Here is a 20825-nt window from a genome sequence, read left to right as displayed (position 1 = left end):
GTTAGTATTTAGTGTGTTAATTCTACTCAGGTGTGTGTCTGCATCTCTCTCTCTTTCTCTCTCTCTGTCTGTGTGTGTGTGGGGGGGGCATTGTTGGGACAGCAACACAAATGTAATTATTCCTCCCTCTATAGAATGTTAGGTCATCAAGACCTTGCTGTTCTGATTGCTCTTAAAATTACTCTTATTTGATGTTTTTCGCTTTCTTAATTCTGCTCTTTCCCTCCAGGTGGTGAGAGAATTTGATGAATGGTAAAATCAGAAGACAGCTTCTTCTATTCACATCAAATCCCTGTCTGTGTACATGGGTTTAGGGGTTTCCTTTTTTTTTTCCATTGGTCACTGGTACGAAAGTTAACACTGGTAGTAAAATTTCTGGTACCTACAATGATTAGCAGAGACAGGACGATGGTGCCTAATTGCTTAGACATAACACAAAAACAGACCTGTGATTTTCAAAAGAATATTCAAGAGGACTTCAGCTTTAAAAGAAATCTACTCAATCTTTTTAACTGAACAGCTGATAAAATAAAGGAGCAATGTTAACTGAAGCATTTTTTCTTAACACATTATGCTCTGCTGTGGCATCACTGCAAACTCATATGATAAGTCCATCACTTTTTTATGTCATCACTGTATGACTGCTCCAGCTGTTTTATAAATATGGTGAGAAAATGAACTGGAGGCCAGAGAAGCTGTAACCTATTCTTGTTGAATGTTTGTTCTTTTTTCCTCCCTCAACATGCTTCTTGCTCCATCCACCCTCTTTTTCTGGTTCTACTTCCTTCTCACTAGAAGTATACCTCTCTCTCGCTTTTGCTCTCCTCTTCTCTTCTAGGTGGCGATGTGCCTCCAGTCTTGACTCTGGGGTAAAGGCACATGGCTTTTCCCAAAAATCACTCTCCTCATCCTCAGAGTTTGAATTCTGATTTTGATGACATTCAAGATTTGGGTTCTTGTTCTCCTTAATTCTCTGAGAGCTAAAACAAACATGCACAAGCAATTATGACACAAACAACTGTTATAGGCAAAGACTTTCACACCACTTTTATACATATACAGGGAAATCTTTCAGTCTTTCAGCCCTTTCACACAGAGAGCCCAGAATGGTACTGCATTGGGAATGTGTGGTCATGGTCAGTCGGTCCATCTATTCAGTCACTCTCTCTTTTTAAATGGTTCTTATCATGTGAAATAAAACCCTTCACTTACAGTCAAAATGGTTCAATTTCATTTATGTTCACTGTTCTCCATCTAACTCACTGATGGTAGACAGCAAATGATTAAGATGACTATGACATATAGTGGAGTCAAAAAGTCTGAGGCCAGAAATGAAATAAAATGCTTCTCTGTGGTATTCTGACTGTTTTCATTACAAATGATACTATCAGCAACAACTTGTGAAAAGTAGAATCTTTAAAAATTTCTTAGTGTTTGAATGTCCCCTTTTTGCTTTAATGACAGTGTGTACTTGAGCTGACACAGACTCTACAGTTTTGTGTAAAACCTGATAATCCATGTTAGATCAAATCCATCTGTGTGTCTATGTATCTGAACATGTGCTTCAGTGGAAGGGACGAGACTCATGGAAAATCTCATGTCACAGTCAAAATCATGGTCAAAATCACAAATTTGCTTAAATTTTAATAATGACTTACAAATTTCCTTTTTTGTTGTTTTTAAATTTCAAAATTGGTTTAAAAAACCTCCCACTGGTGTGTTTTACAAAATGTTTTAATTAGGCTACATTCTAACCTTGTCTTTGCTGTTTGCCTGCAAAGATCATGCTAGGTAAGGATCCAGTTTAAAAAATGCAGTAGGAAGTACAGTCAGTCTGCCTAAATGTCTAAACCCTTGCTAGCTAACTGTGTTTTCTTAAGATTTTATCAAACTGTTGGATTGTGAAAAGGACATAAGCCAAATAAATTTGGTTTGTGATCAAATAACAAGTGTCAAATTGTCCATGATATACACTATATGACCAAAGTATGTGGACACTTACATACATCACACCCATATACTGTATGCAGATTCCAAAACCATGGACATTAACATGGATTCCCCCCCTTGCTGTTTAAATAACCTCCATTCTTCTGGATAGGCTTTCCACTAGATTTTGGAATTTATTTATGGAGATTTGTACATTCAGCCACAACAGCATTAGTGAGGTCGGGTACTGATGTCAAGTGCAGTCCTAGGGTGCATTTGGCATTCCAATTCACCCCAAAGGTGTGCAGTGGGGTTGAAGTCAGGGCTTTGGCCACTTGACTTCTTCCACACCAACTTTGACAAACCATGTCTTTGTTGACCTTGCTTTGTGCACACAGGGAGCCTATATCAGGAGCACATGGTGTAAAGCAAGAATAAACCCTGAATGGGATAAGTACATATAGTTGAACTATAAGTAGAATACTGTAGAACCCAGTGTATGTGGGTGTAGAGGGAAGACTCAGGAATTTCAGCATAGCTCCAGACTCACTTTTATTTTCAGCAGTGCAATTCTGCGCACTTTCAAAAACAACAAAAATTCAAACTAATGGAAATGCAACCTCACACCTTTCGCCTCATTCAAGGTCAAGCTTATGCGCTCTCTCTCTCTCTCTGTATTGCAAGCTCTCCCAGCTACACCAGTCAGTCAGTCTCTCTCTCTCTATCTCTGTTGCAAGCTCTCCCAGCTACACCAGTCAGTCAGTCAGTCAGTCAGTCAGTCTCTCTCTCTCTCTCTCTCACTCACATGCGGTAGTCACACGAAGCACAAAAAAAAAGAAAAAACCTCACACACATACATAGGCTGGTGGTAATAAAACACAGGGGACAATCATCATGTGCAGCTGATACTGAACCATGCCCCTGCTGTCACAAATGTATATACACTATATGACCAGAGGTTTGTGGACACCTGACCATTACATCCATAATGTCATAACTTTTGCTGCAAAATTTGACACACAATTGTATAGAATGTCTTTGTATGCTGTATGATTACGCATCTCATTATCTCTAGCCACTTTATCCTGTTCTATAGGGTCGCAGGCAAGCTGGAGCCTATCCCAGCTGACTATGGGCAAAAGGCAGGGTACACCCTGGACAAGTTGCCAGGTCATCACAAGGCTGACACATAGACAACCATTCACACTCACATCTTCAGTCAATTTCAAGTCACCAGTTAACCTAACCTGCATGTCTTTAGACTGTGGGGGAAACCAGAGCACCCAGAGGAAACCCACACAGACAACATGCAAACTCTGCACAGAAAGGCCCTCGCCAGCCACGGGGTTTGAACCCGGACCTTCTTGCTGTGAGGCGACAGCGCTAACCACTACACTACCGTGCCACCCCTGTATGAGTACTCCTCACTGGAATTCTGCCCCTGTATGATTACTCCTCACTCAATATTTTTGTCTCATTTGTTTAACTGGGTTCTCTTTATCTACTTTTTGGACTTGTGTGAAAATTTGATGATGTTTTAGGTCATATTTATGCAGAAATATAGAAAATTCTAAAGGGTTCACAAATTTTCAAGCACCACTCTATGTTACTGGAACCTTTTGACGTGTTCAACAAGGACAAATGCAGCCTAGAGCTCCTCCACCACCACTATGCATCCGGAACATTCCACCACAGTTCAGAGTACCCATCTGGAATGTGCATCAAGTCACTCTAAATGGACAGGATAGGACAAACAATGCCTGTGAGGGCTGGAATACCTCCTTTTTGCAGCTCACTGGGCATCAACACCCATCCTTCTGGACTGCAGTAGATGGACTCCGTCGGGACTATGCTTTCTTTAGTAAGCATGCAACTACTGCAGCACACCAGAGGGCAGGTCATCAAAAAGTGCAAACGACGATACCACGTGGAGCTACAGAAGCGCCTTCAAATCCTCTGCCAGGACTTTGTATCTGAACGAAGATCACTGGCAGACTTCCTCAGTGCAGTTGGGCACTGCATCCACCTAAAGTGAATCACTGCATCCACCTAAAGTGAATTTGTATACAATATCTGTGACATCTAATATATTTCTATTGTGATACATAATATGTGATATGTAACACCTGTGATATGTATATGTTTGTGTATAATAAAAAAATTAAAATGATTGTGAGCTTTTGTCTCTTTTTATATTAAGGGTGTGAGCTTTTGTCTTGTGAGCTTTTGTCTGCACACCATCTACCAGTCTGACATCGGCTTGCTGAAATTTTTGACCACTCTTCCAAGCAAAATTCCTTCAGTTGCAAGATTTTTGAGGGTTTTCTTGCATATACTGCCCTTTCCCATGGTGGTGTAGTGGTTAGCGCTTTTGCCTCACAGCAAGAAGGTCCGGGTTTGAGCCCCATGGCCGGCGAGGGCCTTTCTGTGTGGAGTTTGCATGTTCTCCTCGTGTCCGCGTGGGTTTCCTCCGGGTGCTCCGGTTTCCCCCACAGTCCAAAGACATGCAGGTTAGGTTAACTGGTGACTCTAAATTGACCGTAGGTGTGAATGTGAGTGTGAATGGTTGTCTGTGTCTGTGTCAGCCCTGTGATGACCTGGCGACTTGTCCAGGGTGTACCCCGCCTTTCGCCCGTAGTCAGCTAGGATAGGCTCCAGCTTGCCTGCAACCCTGTAGAAGGATAAAGCGGCTAGAGATAATAAGATGAGAGATGAGACTGCCCTTTCCAAATCTCCCCACAACATTTCAATGGGGTTCAAATCTGGGCTTTAACTAAGCCATTCCATAACCCTCCATTTCTTTTTTGAGCCTTTGCTTGGTGGATTTGCTCGTGTGCTGAGGATCACTATCTTGTTGAAAGGTTCACCTCCAGTTCAACTTCAACTTTTGAACAGATTGCCTCACATTATCTTCAAGCACTCTTTGATATTCAGAATTCATAGCTGAATCAAGGAATGCAAGCTTCCCAGTCCCTGAGGCAGCAAACCAACCCAAACCATAACATTTCCACCACCATGCTTCACACAGTTGGTATGAGGTTCTTCTCCTAAAAAGCCATCTTTGATCTGCACCACACGTGTTCTCTTACTGTGGCCAAACAACTCTACAGAGGTGCTTGAAAGTTTGTGAACCCTTGAGAATTTTCTATATTTCTGCATAAATATGACCGAAAACATCATCAGATTTTCACACAAGTCCTAAAAGTAGATAAAGAGAACCCAGTTAAACAAATGAGACAAAAATATTATACTTGCTCTTTTATTTATTGAGGAAAATGATCCAATATTACATATCTGTGAGTGGCAAAAGTATGTGAACCTCTAGGATTAGCAGTTAATTTGAAGGTGAAATTAGAGTCAGGTGTTTTCAATCAATGGGATGACAATCAGGTGAGTGGGCACCCTGTTTTATTTAAAGAACAGGGATCTATCAAAGTCTGATCTTCACAACACGTTTGTGGAAGTATATCATGGTACAAACAAAGGAGATTTCTGAGGACCTCAGAAAAAGCATTGTTGATGCTCATCAGGCTGGAGAAAGGTTACAAAACCATCTCTAAAGCGTTTGGACTCCACCAAGCCACAGTCAGGCAGACTGTGTACAAATGGAGGAAATTCAAGACCATTGTTACCTTCCCTAGGAGTGGTCGACCAAGAAAGATCACTCCAAGAGCAAGGCGTGTAATAGTCGGCGAGGTCACAAAGGACCCCAGGGTAACTTCTAAGCAACTGAAGGCCTCTCTCACATTGGCTAATGTTAATGTTCATGAGTCCACCATCAAGAGAACACTGAAAAACAATGGTGTGCATGGCAGGGTTGCAAGGAGAAAGCCACTGCTCTCCAAAAAGAACATTGCTGCTCATCTGCAGTTTGCTAAAAATCATGTGGACAAGCCAGAAGGCTATTGGAAAAATGTTTTGTGGACGGATGAGACCAAAATAGAACTTTTTGGTTTAAATGAGAGGCGTTATGTTTGGAGAAAGGAAAACACTGCATTCCAGCATAAGAACCTTATCCCATCTGTGAAACATGGTGGTGGTAGTATTATGGTTTAGGCCTGTTCATGTGAGGAAACCCACCAACATCCCAGAGTTGAAGCTGTTATGTACGGAGGAATGGGCTAAAATTCCTCCAAGCCGGTGTGCAGGACTGATCAACAGTTACCAGAAACATTTAGTTGCAGTTATTGCTGCATAAGGGGGTCACACCAGATACTGAAAGCAAAGGTTCACCTACTTTTGCCACTCACAGATATGTAATATTGGATCATTTTCCTCAATAAATAAATGACCAAGTATAATATTTTTGTCTCATTTGTTTAACTGGGTTCTCTTTATCTACTTTTCAAACTTGTGTGAAAATCTGATGATGTTTTCGGTCATATTTATGCAGAAATATAGAAAATTCTAAAGGGTTCACAAACTTTCAAGCACCACTGTACCTTTGATTCGACTATCCAGCGCATGTTATTCCAAAGGCCTGGGCTTTGCCTACATGTTCATTGGCAAACTGCAGTCTTGCTTTAATGTTTCTTTTGGACAGCAAAGGCTTTTTCCAGGCATGCCTCCCATGCAGGTCAAATTTGTCCAATCTCTTTCTGTTTGTAGATGTATGCACTTTCACACCAACAGTTGCAAAAGCTGGGTCTTGGGCTGAATTTGCTGGGGCAGTGATGATTTTCCTTACATTGGAATTATTTCTTTCTAATAATTTAGCGAGCTTTTTAAATCCCTTGCTAGAGTCATAGGCATCCACAACCTTTTTTCTGAGGTTCTTAGAAAGCTCTTTAGATTTTGGTATGATTACTTCAATGGCAAAGAGAATATCAGACCCTAGATGTCAGATTTAAAAAAGTCAGGTTTGATCTGAAACTTCACCTGCAGGAGCTTCTAATCAATGGTACCTAATCTGGAACACCTGATTCTAATTTTATGGACTTTACCAAAGACTATCATAAAAATGGTACCTACTGCCATCTGGCAAGGCACGCTGCAATACAGATGTGAGTGGGGAGTCAAACTCTCGCGGTTACCAGAGGACTAGCCCCCCACTGTAACCCTAGCTATGTAATAGGCGAGGGGCCGAAGGCTACGAAAACGGAGATTGGTGTTGCCCTATGTGACACTTGGCATGAGAAGGACTTTGGCTTGACTTGGCTTAGACTGGAAAGTGTGATAAATGTAGGGGTGTCCTTACTTAAAAAAAAAAAATTTTTACTGATTTTAAAAAAAAAATTTAAATTATGAAAATACCAACAAAATATCAATTTTATGTGTTGTTTGTTAGAGAATATTATCTTTATCTGTAGGCATTTTATCAAAGAGAGTGAAATGTTTGCTTGTTTCACTATGTTGAGAAAAGTCTACAATTTCCACGGGATGTACTTTTTTTTTTCACGACTGTATATGCTACCAGTCAGAAGTTTAGACAAACCTTCTAATTCAATGTGTTTTCTTTATTTTTATTATTTTCTAAATTATAGAATAATGCTGAAGGCAACAAAACTATGAAATAACACATATGGAATTATGTAATAAGCAAAAAAGTGTAAACAAAGCAAAATGTTTTACATTTGACATTCTTCAAAGTAGCCACCTTTTGCTTTGACAACAGCTTTGCACACTCTTGGCTTTCTCTCCACCAGCTTCAAGAGGTCATCACCTGGAATGGTTTTCCAACAGTCTTGAAAGAGTTCCCGCATATGTTGAGGACTTGTTGACTGCTTTTCTATCACTCTGCAGTCAAATTCATCCCAAACCATCTCATTTGGGTTTAGGTTGGGTGATTGTGAAGCCCAGGTCATCTGATGCAGCACTCTTTGGCTACATCCACACGACAACGGCAACGAGATGTTATTTAAAAATATATCGCGTCCAAATGGGCAACGATCAGTAAAATATCAGGTCCATATGGCAACGCAACGCTTGCTGAAAACGATGCAATACACATGCCACACCTCTAGGGGCGCTGTAAGGCTACGTTTACACTAGACCGTATCTGTCTCGTTTTCTTCGCGGACGCACTGTCCGTTTACATTAACCCCCCTGAAAAAGCGGGGAAACGGGAATCCGCCAGCGTCCACGTATTCAATCTAGATCGTATCAGCTCCGGTGCTGTGTAAACATTGAGAATACGCGAATACGCTGTGCTGAGCTCTAGCTGGCGTCTCATTGGACAACGTCACTGTGACATCCACCTTCCTGATTCGCTGGCGTTGGTCATGTGACGCGACTGCTGAAAAACGGCGCAGACTTCCGCCTTGTATCACCTTTCATTAAAGAGTATAAAAGTATGAAAATACTGCAAATACTGATGCAAATACTGCCCATTGTGTAGTTATGATTGTCTTTAGGCTTGCCATCCTTCCACTTGCAAGTAATAAGTGATCTGCGCTGGGATCTCACACACAGCGGCTCAGTCCCGAATCGTGGCTTGTTCACTTCACTCGCGCGCTCTGTGAGCTGCGCAGGGCCGGAGTGCGCACCCTCCAGAGGGCACTCGCTGTTCAGGGCGGAGTGATTTGGAGCGCAGGATGCCTGCGGAGCCGAGCGTATCCGCGTATTGGTGTTGCTGTGTGCACGGCTAACGGTTTTAGTGTCAACGCGAATCGTTTTAAGAACGTTAATCTGATGATCCGCTGATTCGACGTAATGTAAACGTAGCCTAAGACAGTCCCTTCGGAGACACCAGAACAATAGAAGAAGTAAGGACGCATGCGCATAAACTATTATGCGCGAGACTTCATATTAGCCACAAAGTCAGGAAAATCTGTTCGTAAAATTACATTATAATGACCAAATACAATGAAAAGTATTTTTCCAGTCTCACCTGTGAAAGGTAATCCCATGTGATCTCATTTGGACGGCAAACCTGTTGGTACAGTTAAACGCAGCTAATCTTTATTCTCCGCTTTGACCTATCCAATATGGCGGCGAGGATGACGTATGATTCTACGCGGAAGACGGCGTCTTTAATGGTCCGGAATAAATTGAATACTACACGTTGATGGATTAATTTGTTGTTTCTCACCTGTGAAAGGTAATCCCATGTGATCTCGTTTGGACGGTAAACCTGTTGGTACAGTTAAAGGCAGCGCATGAATCTTTATTCTCCGCTTTGACCTATCCAATATGGCGGCGAGGATGACGTATGATTCTACGCGGAAGGCAGCGTCTTTAATGGTCCGGAATAAATTGAATGCTACACGTTGATGGATTAATTTGCTCCTCTATGCCCTTTTTGAGGAATGTATTGTAGGACTAAAACCAACATCTGAAGAGGTGAGATCGCTCCTTTTTTTTCCCTGTTTTTGCTGGCAGGATTGACTCTGCCCTAAGGGCAGAGTCTCTCTCTCTCTCTATCTCTCTCACTTTGCACCATTACACAATAAATATTCACAGTGAAAATATTTTGTAAGCGCATTTCATGAACCAAGTTATAGGATTTGTTGACAACTCGCATCGCATCGCAATGAGAAGATCATTGGCACTACTGGTGTTAAGAACAGGCATGCAAACTGGTCAGGGGTGAAAAAGGTGAGAAGGATGCACGGGGACACGGCACGCGCGCAAAAGTACATTTCGTAGTCTATGTTACAAAAAAAATTGCAACCAGTGACATCTTGAATTTAATACAGTACAAAATAACTTTCCATAAACATGTCTTAATAAGTTACTGTTGAGTGGCCGGTAAATTGTACCATTTATTTGTCAGTGGCCGGTAAAGTTTGATATTTTGTGAAGTTAATTTTCACCCGTGTACAACACAGTGGGCTATTTACAAAAAGGTATATATTACTGCCTGTGCTATCTAACAGACGTACCCCAGAGGACACACCTGGCCAATCCCTGTCTGTCAATTTTCTTAAAGACATCACCTATGTGAAATCAGGGGCGGATCTAGAAAAATATTTATGGGGTGTCAAGAGGGGGGCAGGAATTTTTGAGGGGTGTCAACGTATTACAGACATGTATATATACTGAATTTAATCACAGTTTGATGACAAATAGTATGTACACACTACAAAAGGGCACAGACTGCCATTTACAAACTCATACAGATAAACTTAATCTCATGCCTTTATTGTTCACGAAGAACACACATTCTCAGATGAGGTCTATACCGTTTCTGGACAGTTTTATACTGTATATGCAAAAGAACAGACACTAAAAAACAACAATAACAACACTGCTTCAAGTTCAGCATGATTTAAACCATTTACACCAGTGTCACATTTTATAGTTTTTTTTCCTCACGCTTTGTAAAGGCTCACCAGTGAGCATAACATGAACTTGTCATGCCTACAACAGCTGAATGCGGCGATTTCCATGTTGCTCAGCAAAACGCTTCACAAATTTATCAAGATCTAATGCTTTTGTGCGCTTTGATTCAATGCTGAGTACAGCCAAACTTGATAGTCTCTTTTCTGTCATAGTCAACCGCAAATAAGTCTTTATGAGCCTGAGAGATGAAAAACTTCGTTCACAGGATGCTCACAGGCAAGACAACCGCTATTTTACACAACCTGAACAACTCAAAAAAAAAAAAACAACATCATCTTGGTATGGGTCCAAAAACAGTGAACTCCATGAGAGTGGTAGGACTCTCCTGTTCCCCCTTTTTTCTGTCTAGTACTCTCCTCGTCTGATGTAACTCATGTTTAAGATCCTCAATATTTGAATCATAAGCTTCAGCCAATAGCAATGTTTTCCTTGACAGACGCTGAATCAATATTAACTTTTGTGGCCGACTTTACACAAAACTAATGTCAGACCTAGCTAACATTAGGCCAAAAAAAAAAAAAAAGTGTGTTTCAGGTAAAATGAAATACTAAAATAAGGTCGGTAGGTAGGAAATTTTTTTTCTTAATTTGTTTTATTTTGTTCGAAAAAATTAACACAAGTAAACATCTTACAAAATAGTATTTTGGCACAGAATCCTTTATACCACACATCATAATAAAATAAGTGTTTTAAATCTTTAAACGAATAAAAAAAATATCGCAAGAGTTCGAGTTATGATCTGCGGAAGCGTATTGCTGCCACACTCAAAAAAAAAATTGGCTTAGACTCAAGTAATTACGTGAAAAGATATTGTTAACAGAGTTATCACGTTTTTACAATATATTTATCATGTAATAACATATCACGTAATTTCATGATACGAAATTATCACGTTATTTCATGACATTTTCATGTGATAATGTGAAAACACCTTATCAAGAAATAACGTGAAAATATGGTTTAACGTCCTAGGCTAGGCTACTTCCATTAAAAGCAGACGGCCTCGCCTAGCCTACTGTAGAACTTGGGTCGAGCAAAAACATGGCTGAATCCTGAATGACTCCTATTTGTATAAATAGGGGACTACATAGGCGGCAAAATGTAGTGTTTTTCCCTGCCATGGAAGTACACTTGTATACTGAAGAGGAAGCAATTTGCATTACAGCCAGGAGGGCTGATAGAAGTGGCAAAACATTTTACTTTTTATCGTTTCTTTCACAACTTGAATGCGTTGAAACAAAAAATTATGACAAACTAACGCCACTTACACTAAAATATCGAGGGAAATTTGTAATAAGAACTTTACGGTCGGCAATTTCGACGCGGAAATTCTCGATCGGTCGGGTTACCGGAAACACACTTTTTTTTTGCCTTACATGTATAGTTAGCTAAATAACGTTCTCCAACCTGATTTTTATCCTCTCAAAATCAGCATCGCAACTATGCTAGCACTGTTCATTCATTATAATTTCATTTTTTGATAGATAGTTAATCAGCTTTTACCCCTTTCCTCCCGTGTCTCCTTTCCTCGCGACTCCTGGCTCCCTCGCTTCGCGCCTCTCAATTTTCCAAAACAACCAATCTCTGGCGTTATCTCGTGCTGCATTCGCCACAGTCGGACATTGGAAATTCGCGCACGTAAATGTCAAATTGGCCGTAATTTTTCTTTGAATTCGTCGCTGCCAACTGGGGTAGCAGCAGGGGTGGCAAGGCTTTCTTTTAGAGTGGCATATGCCACCCCGGTAGATCCGCCCATGGTTATTCACCCCCGAGCGCGCTGGAAACTGTTCCATTGGTATTCAGATTCAGTCGCGAGATGAGGTTGCCAGATCTCTCTATAAAAAGGTGACTTTGCGGTCTGAATCTGTGGAATTCGTAAGCGAGGACTGGCAACCAGCAGTGGGTTGTGCACCAGCTGATCAGAACTCCAATGGAAAAGAAGCGTGTTAGTAACTGTTTATCTTGATTGGCTGTAACCTTGTAAGTGAAATGTTTGGCAACAATAGCGTTGTAGCCTGCCTACCCCCCCCCCCAAAAAAAAAAACTCTTCGGATCTACACGATTCACACAAGTGACCTATTTTGGGACCAAAACGGCGAATTTCGCCGAAAGGTGAGGAGTTTGCATGTGTGTAAGAATCAGACCATTTCATAAATGAATATTTTGCTGTAGAGCTGCAGTGTTTGTACAATTGCATGTTTTTGCTTCACTATTACTGTCACTATTCTGCTTCTTGCATTACTACTGTGAACTAACACTGAACATAATAATAATAATAATAATAATAATAATAATAATATCCAAGCTCGTGTTTCACTCTCACTAGTGCTCTGTAAGGCTTTTTCCTGGTGATATCCTGGTGATATTCGTTACACTTCTACCCGGCGTGAAGCACTCACAGTCATGTGGTTGTGACATCATCGTAAACAAATCCGTTCTACTCATCCAGACGACTTCACAACAGCAACGTTGCCAGATCTTTCCACTCTGGAACCCGTTCTCAAAAAGATTGCGTTTTGGGCACCCAAAACGCCGGTGCCGTGTGGACGCCAGGCCTAAACGATAAGCAATTGTATCGGACTCATCTGAATCCGTTGCCGTGTGGACAGGGCCTTTCACTCTCCTTCTTGGTTAAATATCCCTTACATAGCCTGGAGGTGTGTTTGGGTCATTGTCTTGTTGAAAAACAAATGATGGTCACTCTAGGCATAAAAGAGATGGGATGGCATGTCGCTGCAGAATGCTGTGGTAGTAATGCTGATTAACTGTGCCTTCAACTTTGAATAATTTGCTAACAGGGTCAACAGCAAAGCACCCCACACCATCACACCTCCTCCTTCATATTTCACAGTGGGAACCACACATGCAGATACCATCTGTTCCCTTTTTCTGCATCTCACAAAGACATGGCAGTTGGAATCAAAAATCTCAAATTTGGACACATCAGACCAAAGTACAGTTTTCCCCCTGGTCTAATGTCTATTCCTTGTGTTTCTTGGCCCAAGCCAAGAAAGAAGAAGCACTTCTTCTTACTGGTCTCCCTCAGTAGTGCTTTCTTTGCAGCAATTCAATGGTGAAGGCCTGATTCACACAGTTTCCTTCAAACAGTTGACGTTGATGTGTTGGCTACTTGAACTCTGTGAAGAACTCAAGTAGACTCTAATCTGAGGTGCTGTTAAACGGTGATTTCTGAGGCTGGTAACTCTAAGGCTACATCCACACGACAACGGCAACGAGATTTTTTTTTTTTAAATATCGCGTCCACATGGGCAACGGATCAGTAAAATATCAGGTACATATGGCAACGCAATGCTTGCTGAAAATGATGCAATACACATGCCACACCTCTACGTGTGCTGTAAGATGGTCCCATCTGAGACACCAGAACAATAGAAGTAGACGCATGCGCATAAACCCCTTCTTCTGTAGCATCAGCAACATAAAGTTTTGATTATTAATCAGTAGCGTAAAACGAAAGACGCAGAAACAGGAATGAATGGGGGTAGATGGAAGCCAGTACGCCAACATTCTGATATCCTCCAGAATTCTTTAATGGTCCGGAATAAATTGAATGCTACACGTTGATGGATTACTTTGTTCTTCTACGCCCTTTTTGAGGAATGTATTGTCGGACTTAAACCAATATCTGAAGAGGTGAGATCGCTCCTTTTTTTTTTCCTATTTTTGCTGGCGGGATTGTTTTTGTTTTTGGAAAGCGCATGGGCGGTGCACGGTTTGGTTATACTCAGTACTTCCGCAGTGTTTGGACTAAAGACTCTGCCCTAAGGGCTATTCTCTCACTCTCTCTCTCTCACTTTGCACCATTACACAATAAATAGTCACAGTGAAAATATTTTGTAAGTGCGTTTCATGAACCAAGTTATAGGATTTGTTGACAACTCGCATCGAGTTCGTTACACTTCTACCCGGCGTGAAGCACTGACAGTCATGTGGTTGTGACGTCATCGTAAACAAATCCGTTCTACTCATCCAGACGACTTCGCAACGGCGCCGTTGCCAGATTTTTCCACTCTGGAACCCGTTCTCAAAAGATTTCGTTTTGGGGCACCCAAAACACTGGTGCCATGTGGACGCCAGGCCGAAACGATAAATAATTTTATCAGATTCACCTGAATCCGTTACTGTATGGACAGGGCCTAATACACTTATCCTCTACAGCAGAGGTAAGTCTTGGTCTTCCTTTCCTGGGATGGTCCTCATGAGTTACATCAGAGTATTTGATGGGTTTTGCAACTGAACTTGAAGATACATTCAAAGTTCTTGTAATTTTCTGGACTGACTGACCTTCATGTTTTAAAGTAATGACGGACTGACATTTCGCTTTACTCAGCTGAACAGTTCTTGGCATAATGCGGATTACCGTAGTTGTCAAATCAGGCTGTTTACTTTGTAACAACACTACCTTGACACAACACAACTGCTGGTTTCAAACGCAATAAGAAGGCAAGAAATTGTACTAATTAACTTTTGACGAGGCACACCTGTTAACTGAAAAGCATTCCAGGTGACTATCTCATGGAGCTGGTTAAGATAATGCAAATAGTGTGCAAAGCTGGCATCAAGGTAAACTGTTGCTACTTTGAAAAATTTTAAAGAAGAAACATTTTTTAACACTTTGTTTACCACATAATTCCATATGTTATTTCATAGATTTGATGTCTTCAGTATTGTTCAACAATGTAGAAAAAAAGTCAAAATAAAGAAAAACCTATGAAATGAGTAGGTGTGTCCAAACTTTTGACTGGTACTCTATATACACCGCCTGACCAAAAAAAAAAAAGGCACTGTTTGGATTTACATAAGCAAATACTTAAGAGCCTTTGATTGGATAATTACTGCAGTGGTTAATATGTTTCAACTGGCAACAATTCTTTTAACCCTAAATGACGAATGCCCCTTTTCCACCAAAGCAGTTCCAGGGCTGGTTCGGGGCCAGTGCTTAGTTTGGAACCGGGTTTTCTGTTTCCACTGACAAAGAACTGGCTCTGGGGCCAGAAAAAACGGTTCCAGGCTAGCACCAACTCTCTGCTGGGCCAGAGGAAAGAACCGCTTACGTCAGCGGGGGGGCAGAGTTGTTAAGACCAACAACAATAACAAGACCGCGAAAGATCGCCATTTTTAAGCGACAAGAAGCAGCAACTGTACAAACGCGAAGTCATCCATTATTATTATTACTATTGTTGTTGTTGTTGTTGTTCCTGCTGCTGCTTCTTCCGTGTTGTTTTTGCTTTGATATTCGCGCCAAGGTTTATGCAAACGTAGCGACGTAACTGACGTATACAACAACGTAACTGACGTATACAGCGACGTAATGACGTGGCTTCCCTTAGCACCGTGAACTATGGAAAAGCAAACTGGTTCTCAGCTGGCTCGCAAGTTGAACGAGTTGTGAACCAGCACCAGCACTGGCCCCGAACCAGCCCTGGAACTGATTTGGTGGAAAAGGGGTAATAGTGAGTAGCTTCTCATTTCTTAAACAGCATTGCCAGAAGACATCCCATGGTTGTGGAAATGATGTTACTGTGTTTCAGAAGGGTCAAATTACTGACCTGCATCAAGCAAAGAAAACAACTAAGATGATTGCTGAAATTTGGTTAAGAATGGTCCAATGCATTATTAAAACCTGGAAGCATAGTGGTAAGCCATGAACTTTGCAGAAGAAATGTGGTCAAAAATAAAATCTTGAGATCACGTCAAGGTTTGGTGAAGTCGAATCATTAAAAAAAAAATTGACAGCAGAACTCACAGCTATGTTTAATAGTGAAAGTAAGAACATTTCCATACGCACAGTGCAACGAGAACTCACAGGATTGGGACTAAATATTTGTGTGGTCATAAGAAAGCCACTTATTACTGAGGCTAATCAGAAAAAAGACTTCAGTTTGCTTGAGAGCATAAAGCTTGGACTCAGTGGAGCGATCAAAAAAGGTAATAGGGTCTGATGATAGGGTTTTTCAGGTTGAGGCTCATCAACATTATGTGGCAATAATATGACATCAGTTGACTACCTGAATGTGCTGTATGATCAGGTTATCCCAGCAATGTATTTTTTCTTCACAAACGGCACGGGCATATTCCAGGATGACAGTACCAGGATTCATTATGAAAGAGTGGTTCAGGAAGCATGAGGAATCATTTTCACAAATGAATTGACCACCACTGTGTCCTGACCTTAAACCCATTCTAAGTCTTGAAAGGGGTGTGCTAGAGAAAATTTTACAGAGTGGTTCAACTCTCCTGTCATCAATATCTTCACTTCAAACACATTTTGATTGCTTCATTTCAGATCCATTGTAGTACTGTACAGAGGCAAAATTACAAAAATTGTGCCACTTATGGACCCAAATAGCAAGAAGGGCATCCGATGTAAAACTATGCTCCAATTAATATGTCATGTGGATCAATAGGGTCCACATGGCAAGCAACCCCACACACGTAAGTGGGACAAGCTGGAAGAAGTGAGTAAGTGAGTGATGGACCCAAATACTTATGGACCCAACTTTAGCAACTCAAATAATTACTCTTTACAACAGTGGTGAGCATCTCAGCATGCACAATACATAAAATCTTGAGGTGAATGGGCTACAACAGCAGACGACCATATTGGGCTTCAGCTTCTTGTTCCTGCCTGACAGGAGTGGAACCTGATGTGGTCCTCTGCTGTTGTAGCCCATCCACCTCAAGGTTTAATGTGTTGTGTGTTTTGACATGCTTTTCTGCTCACCACAGTTGTAAAGAGTGCTTATTTGAGTTACTACAGACTTCTTGTCCATTCAAACCAGTCATTCTCCTCTGATTTCTCTCATCAACAAGGAGTTTCTTGTTGATGAAAACTGTCACTCACTCAGTTTTCTGTTTTTGCACTATTCTATCTACACTCTAGAGATTGTGTGTGAAATTCCCAGCAGATTATGAAATACTCAAACCAGCCTTTCTGCTACCAATATCCATGTCCCAGAGATCCCACTTTTTCTTTGTTCTGATGTTTGATATGAACTGCATGAATGTTCATTCAGTGTTCATCATTCTTTGATGCAAATCCTTTGCAGTCAATGGTCAATGACTGCCTGAAGCCTGAAACCCATGGACATCACCAAATGCAGAGTTTCCTTCCTTGAAATGCTTTGCCAGGCCTTTACTGCTGTCGGCTTCAGTTGCTGCTTGTTTTGGGGTCTTACTACCTTCAGTTTTCTCTTCAGTAAGTGAAAAGCATGCTTAATTGGGTTGCAGTCAAGTGACTGACTCAGCCATTTAAGAACATTCCATTTCTTTGTCTTAGGATGCTCTTGGATTACTTTAACGGTATGTTTTGGTTCAGCTATACAGAAAGCTCTATACCTTTCAAAATTTATTCTGCTATTTCTATCAGCAGTCACATCATTAATAAACACCAATAAGCCAGATCCAGTAGCAGCCATACATACATTGACAGATGATGTGGTATGCTTTGGATCATGAGCCCTTCCTTTTCTTCTCCACACCCTTCTCCTCCAGTCATTCTGGTACAAATTAATATTGGTTTCATCTGTCCAAAGAACCTGGTTCCAAACTGGGCAGGCTTTTTTTTTTTAGATGTTTTCTAGCAAAGACTAATCTGGCCTTTCTCTCCTTGAGTGTTACCAGTGGTTTGCATGTTTACCTAAACTCTCTGTATTTACAATCAAGAAGGCGTCTTTTGATTGTAGACTTTGACAATGATATGCCTACCTCCTTGAAAATGATCTTGACTTAGCCCTTAACGTTTTTGCTATATCTCTGATAGGTCTGAGGGATTTTTTTTATCCTAATGATGACCTGTTTGTGGACTGTTTGTGACAGTGATGTTTGTGTTTGTGACAGGGGCTTCCTGTTTCAGTCTCTGTTTGTAAACGGGAATGAAGAAGACGGCGGTATGTAGGGCTGTGCCGATAGACGATGCCATCGTCCATCGACGATGGTGGTCATCCATCACGATGGAGAGCCACCATCGTGATACCACGCCCCCTCCTGTCATAAACATGCATATACGGTATCATCTGGGTCTATTTAACCTAAAAAGTTAGTTTTTTGTTAGTTTAGTTAGTTAGTTTTGTTTAATAAATAAATATATTATATAACATATAATTATATATAAATACATAATTATATAAATCATTATAAAGTAATATCCTATTACCACTTGTTCACGTAGGCTATGGTGCAGGGACGTGCTAGTGAACATAGCATGTGGTTACACAAATACAGTATGCTACTAATAATAAATTTTGACTTCATTTTTTAGCCTACACTATACTTTTAATGTAAAATTTGTCATGTTGTTCAAACAAATAGCCACTATTAACGACTTCAGTCGGGAAATATTGCACCTTATCAAACGGCAGTGAAGCGCAGACTTCGGCAGAAGTCAAATAACTTTAATCTGGTAAATAGGCCTACTTTCAGACACAAAATGGTCCACTCTAAGCCACAATGTCAAACCAAATGGAAGAATGAAGGTGATTCTGACAAATGTAAAGACAGTAAAAAAAACAATATTAAATCATGATTTTAAAAGCTGGTGCAATAATTCAAACACTAATAAATTGGAAAAATTAGCGCGTTCAAGTGCGCACTAAAGGCCGAAACGCATCTTCAATTGATATGGTGTAAATAAACAATGAGTAATAGCTTAAGTGTAGTTTCTTCTCATAGTTTGAATACTAGTCTTTCATTGTTAGAGCAGATTAATATCTTGCCATGATCAGTGAGTGCTCGGGGAGGTTCATTTCCACCTGCGCTTTGCGCAGCTCATTTCTCCGAAGCCAGCTGTGCGCAAACGCAGTGTTGACTGCTCGGCAAACTCCAAACGCTCGGGCTGTACTGGCCCTCTGTTGCGCAAGCGAGTTGGTTATGGCCAGGTTCAAATTGTGCCCAAAACAACTTAACCACGGCCATTTCAATTGCCTGATGGCTGCGACAATATTCGCCCCGTTGTCCGTTGTTATGCAGGCGATCTTTTTCTCCTCTATTTTCCATTTGGCAAGTGTCCCGCGCAATGCGTCTTCTAAATTGTCCGCTGAATGTGTCTCTGGCATGAAACTCGTCTGCAGGCATTTGGACTGCATTGCCCACTCTCGGTCCACATAATGTACGGTAGCTGACATATAGGGCATCATGTTGCAGCTGGACCACATATCCGTTATCAAGGCCAAATATTCCACATCATCTAGCGCTTTTTTTTCTTTACGTGCCAAAGCCTCGGATGAGTATCTAATACTTTTAATAATAATAATAATAATATATTTAATAATGTGGTATTAACCCCCCCGCCCACGATATGATCGTCCATCACGATGTTTGCACTGTAAACATCGTCGATGCCAATTAAGGGGACATCGCACAGCCCTAGCGGCATGGTCTGAGTTCCCAAATGCCAGTAGAGACTTTGCCTTGTAACAGTCCCTGCATGTAGTGCAACAGTGATCCAATGCCCTATTTCCCCTGATGAGGCATGTGATGTGTTGGTGGAGGGTTGGAAGTGTATGTTTGAGGTTAGCACTGTTAATGTCCCTGCCACAATAAACGCAGCGTCCTGGTGGTTTATCATCATGTGTTGAGTGAGAGCCTCATGTAGCTCACACAAGGCAGTGTCTGTGTCTGCCTGAGGTGGAGATAATAAACAGCACTGACTATGACCAAGGTGAATTCTTGCGGAAGATAGAAAGGTCAACATTTGATGGTCAGAAGTTCCAGGCTGGGTGAGCATGAATGTGTGAGAGGAGAAATGCTCGCACTAATTCACCTTCTGTTATTCACTATCAAACACACACCACCTCCTCTTGCCTTCCCCTGCTCCATTGTTCTGTCCATATGGTAAACCAAGAACCCCGCTGGCTGTACTGCGTGGTCCAGTACTGCTGGGTTCAGCCATGTCTCGGTGAAGCAGAGAAGCTTGCAGTCTCGAATGTCCCTCTGAAACTTGACTCTGGCCCCAAGGTCATCAAACTTGCTCTCGATGGATTGTACATTGGCTCGCTGGATACTGGGCATGGGTGCACAATGTGTGTGAGCCCACAGCCTGTTCCTGATGCTAGCTCGTTTCCCCCCTGAGGTCAGCGCTTTGGGTCGCAGCCTTTGTTCTCCCTCAAGATCTCCCTTGGCCAGGCTGGATCCGGTGTTAAAAATGTCGGTAGGTGAGTAGATTGTTGACTAATAGAAATAAGGGTATTTCTATTGTATCTAATCAACCTGTTTATGATGCTGTTTGTGGACTATAGTTCTGCATTCAGCACAATAATCCCCTCAAAGCTCTTCACGAAGTTGAAGGATCTGGGACTCAGCCCATTACTGTGTGTCAGTGGATCCTCAACTTCCTTTCGTATAGATCACAGGCAATAACTGTGGGGAAATACGTCTCCCCCATCACCCTCAGCACTGGAGCCCCCAGGGCTGTGTTCTGAGCCCCCTGCTGTACTCTGTACACATATGACTGCATAGCCTCATCAGACTCCACCATCATTGTCAAGTTTGCTGACAACACTGTTGTGGTAGGCCTGATCTTAGATAAAAGTCACTACGTTTACATGCACATAGAGAATCGAATTTCTGCCGTTGCTCGACTGAAATCGAAGTTC

General features: G+C 41.5%; 1 protein-coding gene across 5 annotated transcripts in view; it reads right to left on the bottom strand.

Annotated features, from left to right (window-relative positions):
- Nucleotides 1–20825, bottom strand: part of dnaaf11 (dynein axonemal assembly factor 11) — a 107119-nt gene that overhangs the window by 46054 nt on the left and 40240 nt on the right. For all 5 annotated transcript variants that reach the window (XM_060905957.1, XM_060905954.1, XM_060905958.1 and 2 more), the window contains exon 6: nucleotides 804–980. In XM_060905957.1, the coding sequence (XP_060761940.1) occupies nucleotides 804–980 (177 nt within the window). The remainder of the gene's footprint in view (nucleotides 1–803; nucleotides 981–20825) is intronic.

This window comes from Neoarius graeffei, chromosome 23, assembly GCF_027579695.1.
Source record: "Neoarius graeffei isolate fNeoGra1 chromosome 23, fNeoGra1.pri, whole genome shotgun sequence".
Classification (NCBI taxonomy): Eukaryota; Metazoa; Chordata; class Actinopteri; order Siluriformes; family Ariidae; genus Neoarius; species Neoarius graeffei.
This window is presented reverse-complemented; position numbering and strand designations above follow the sequence as displayed.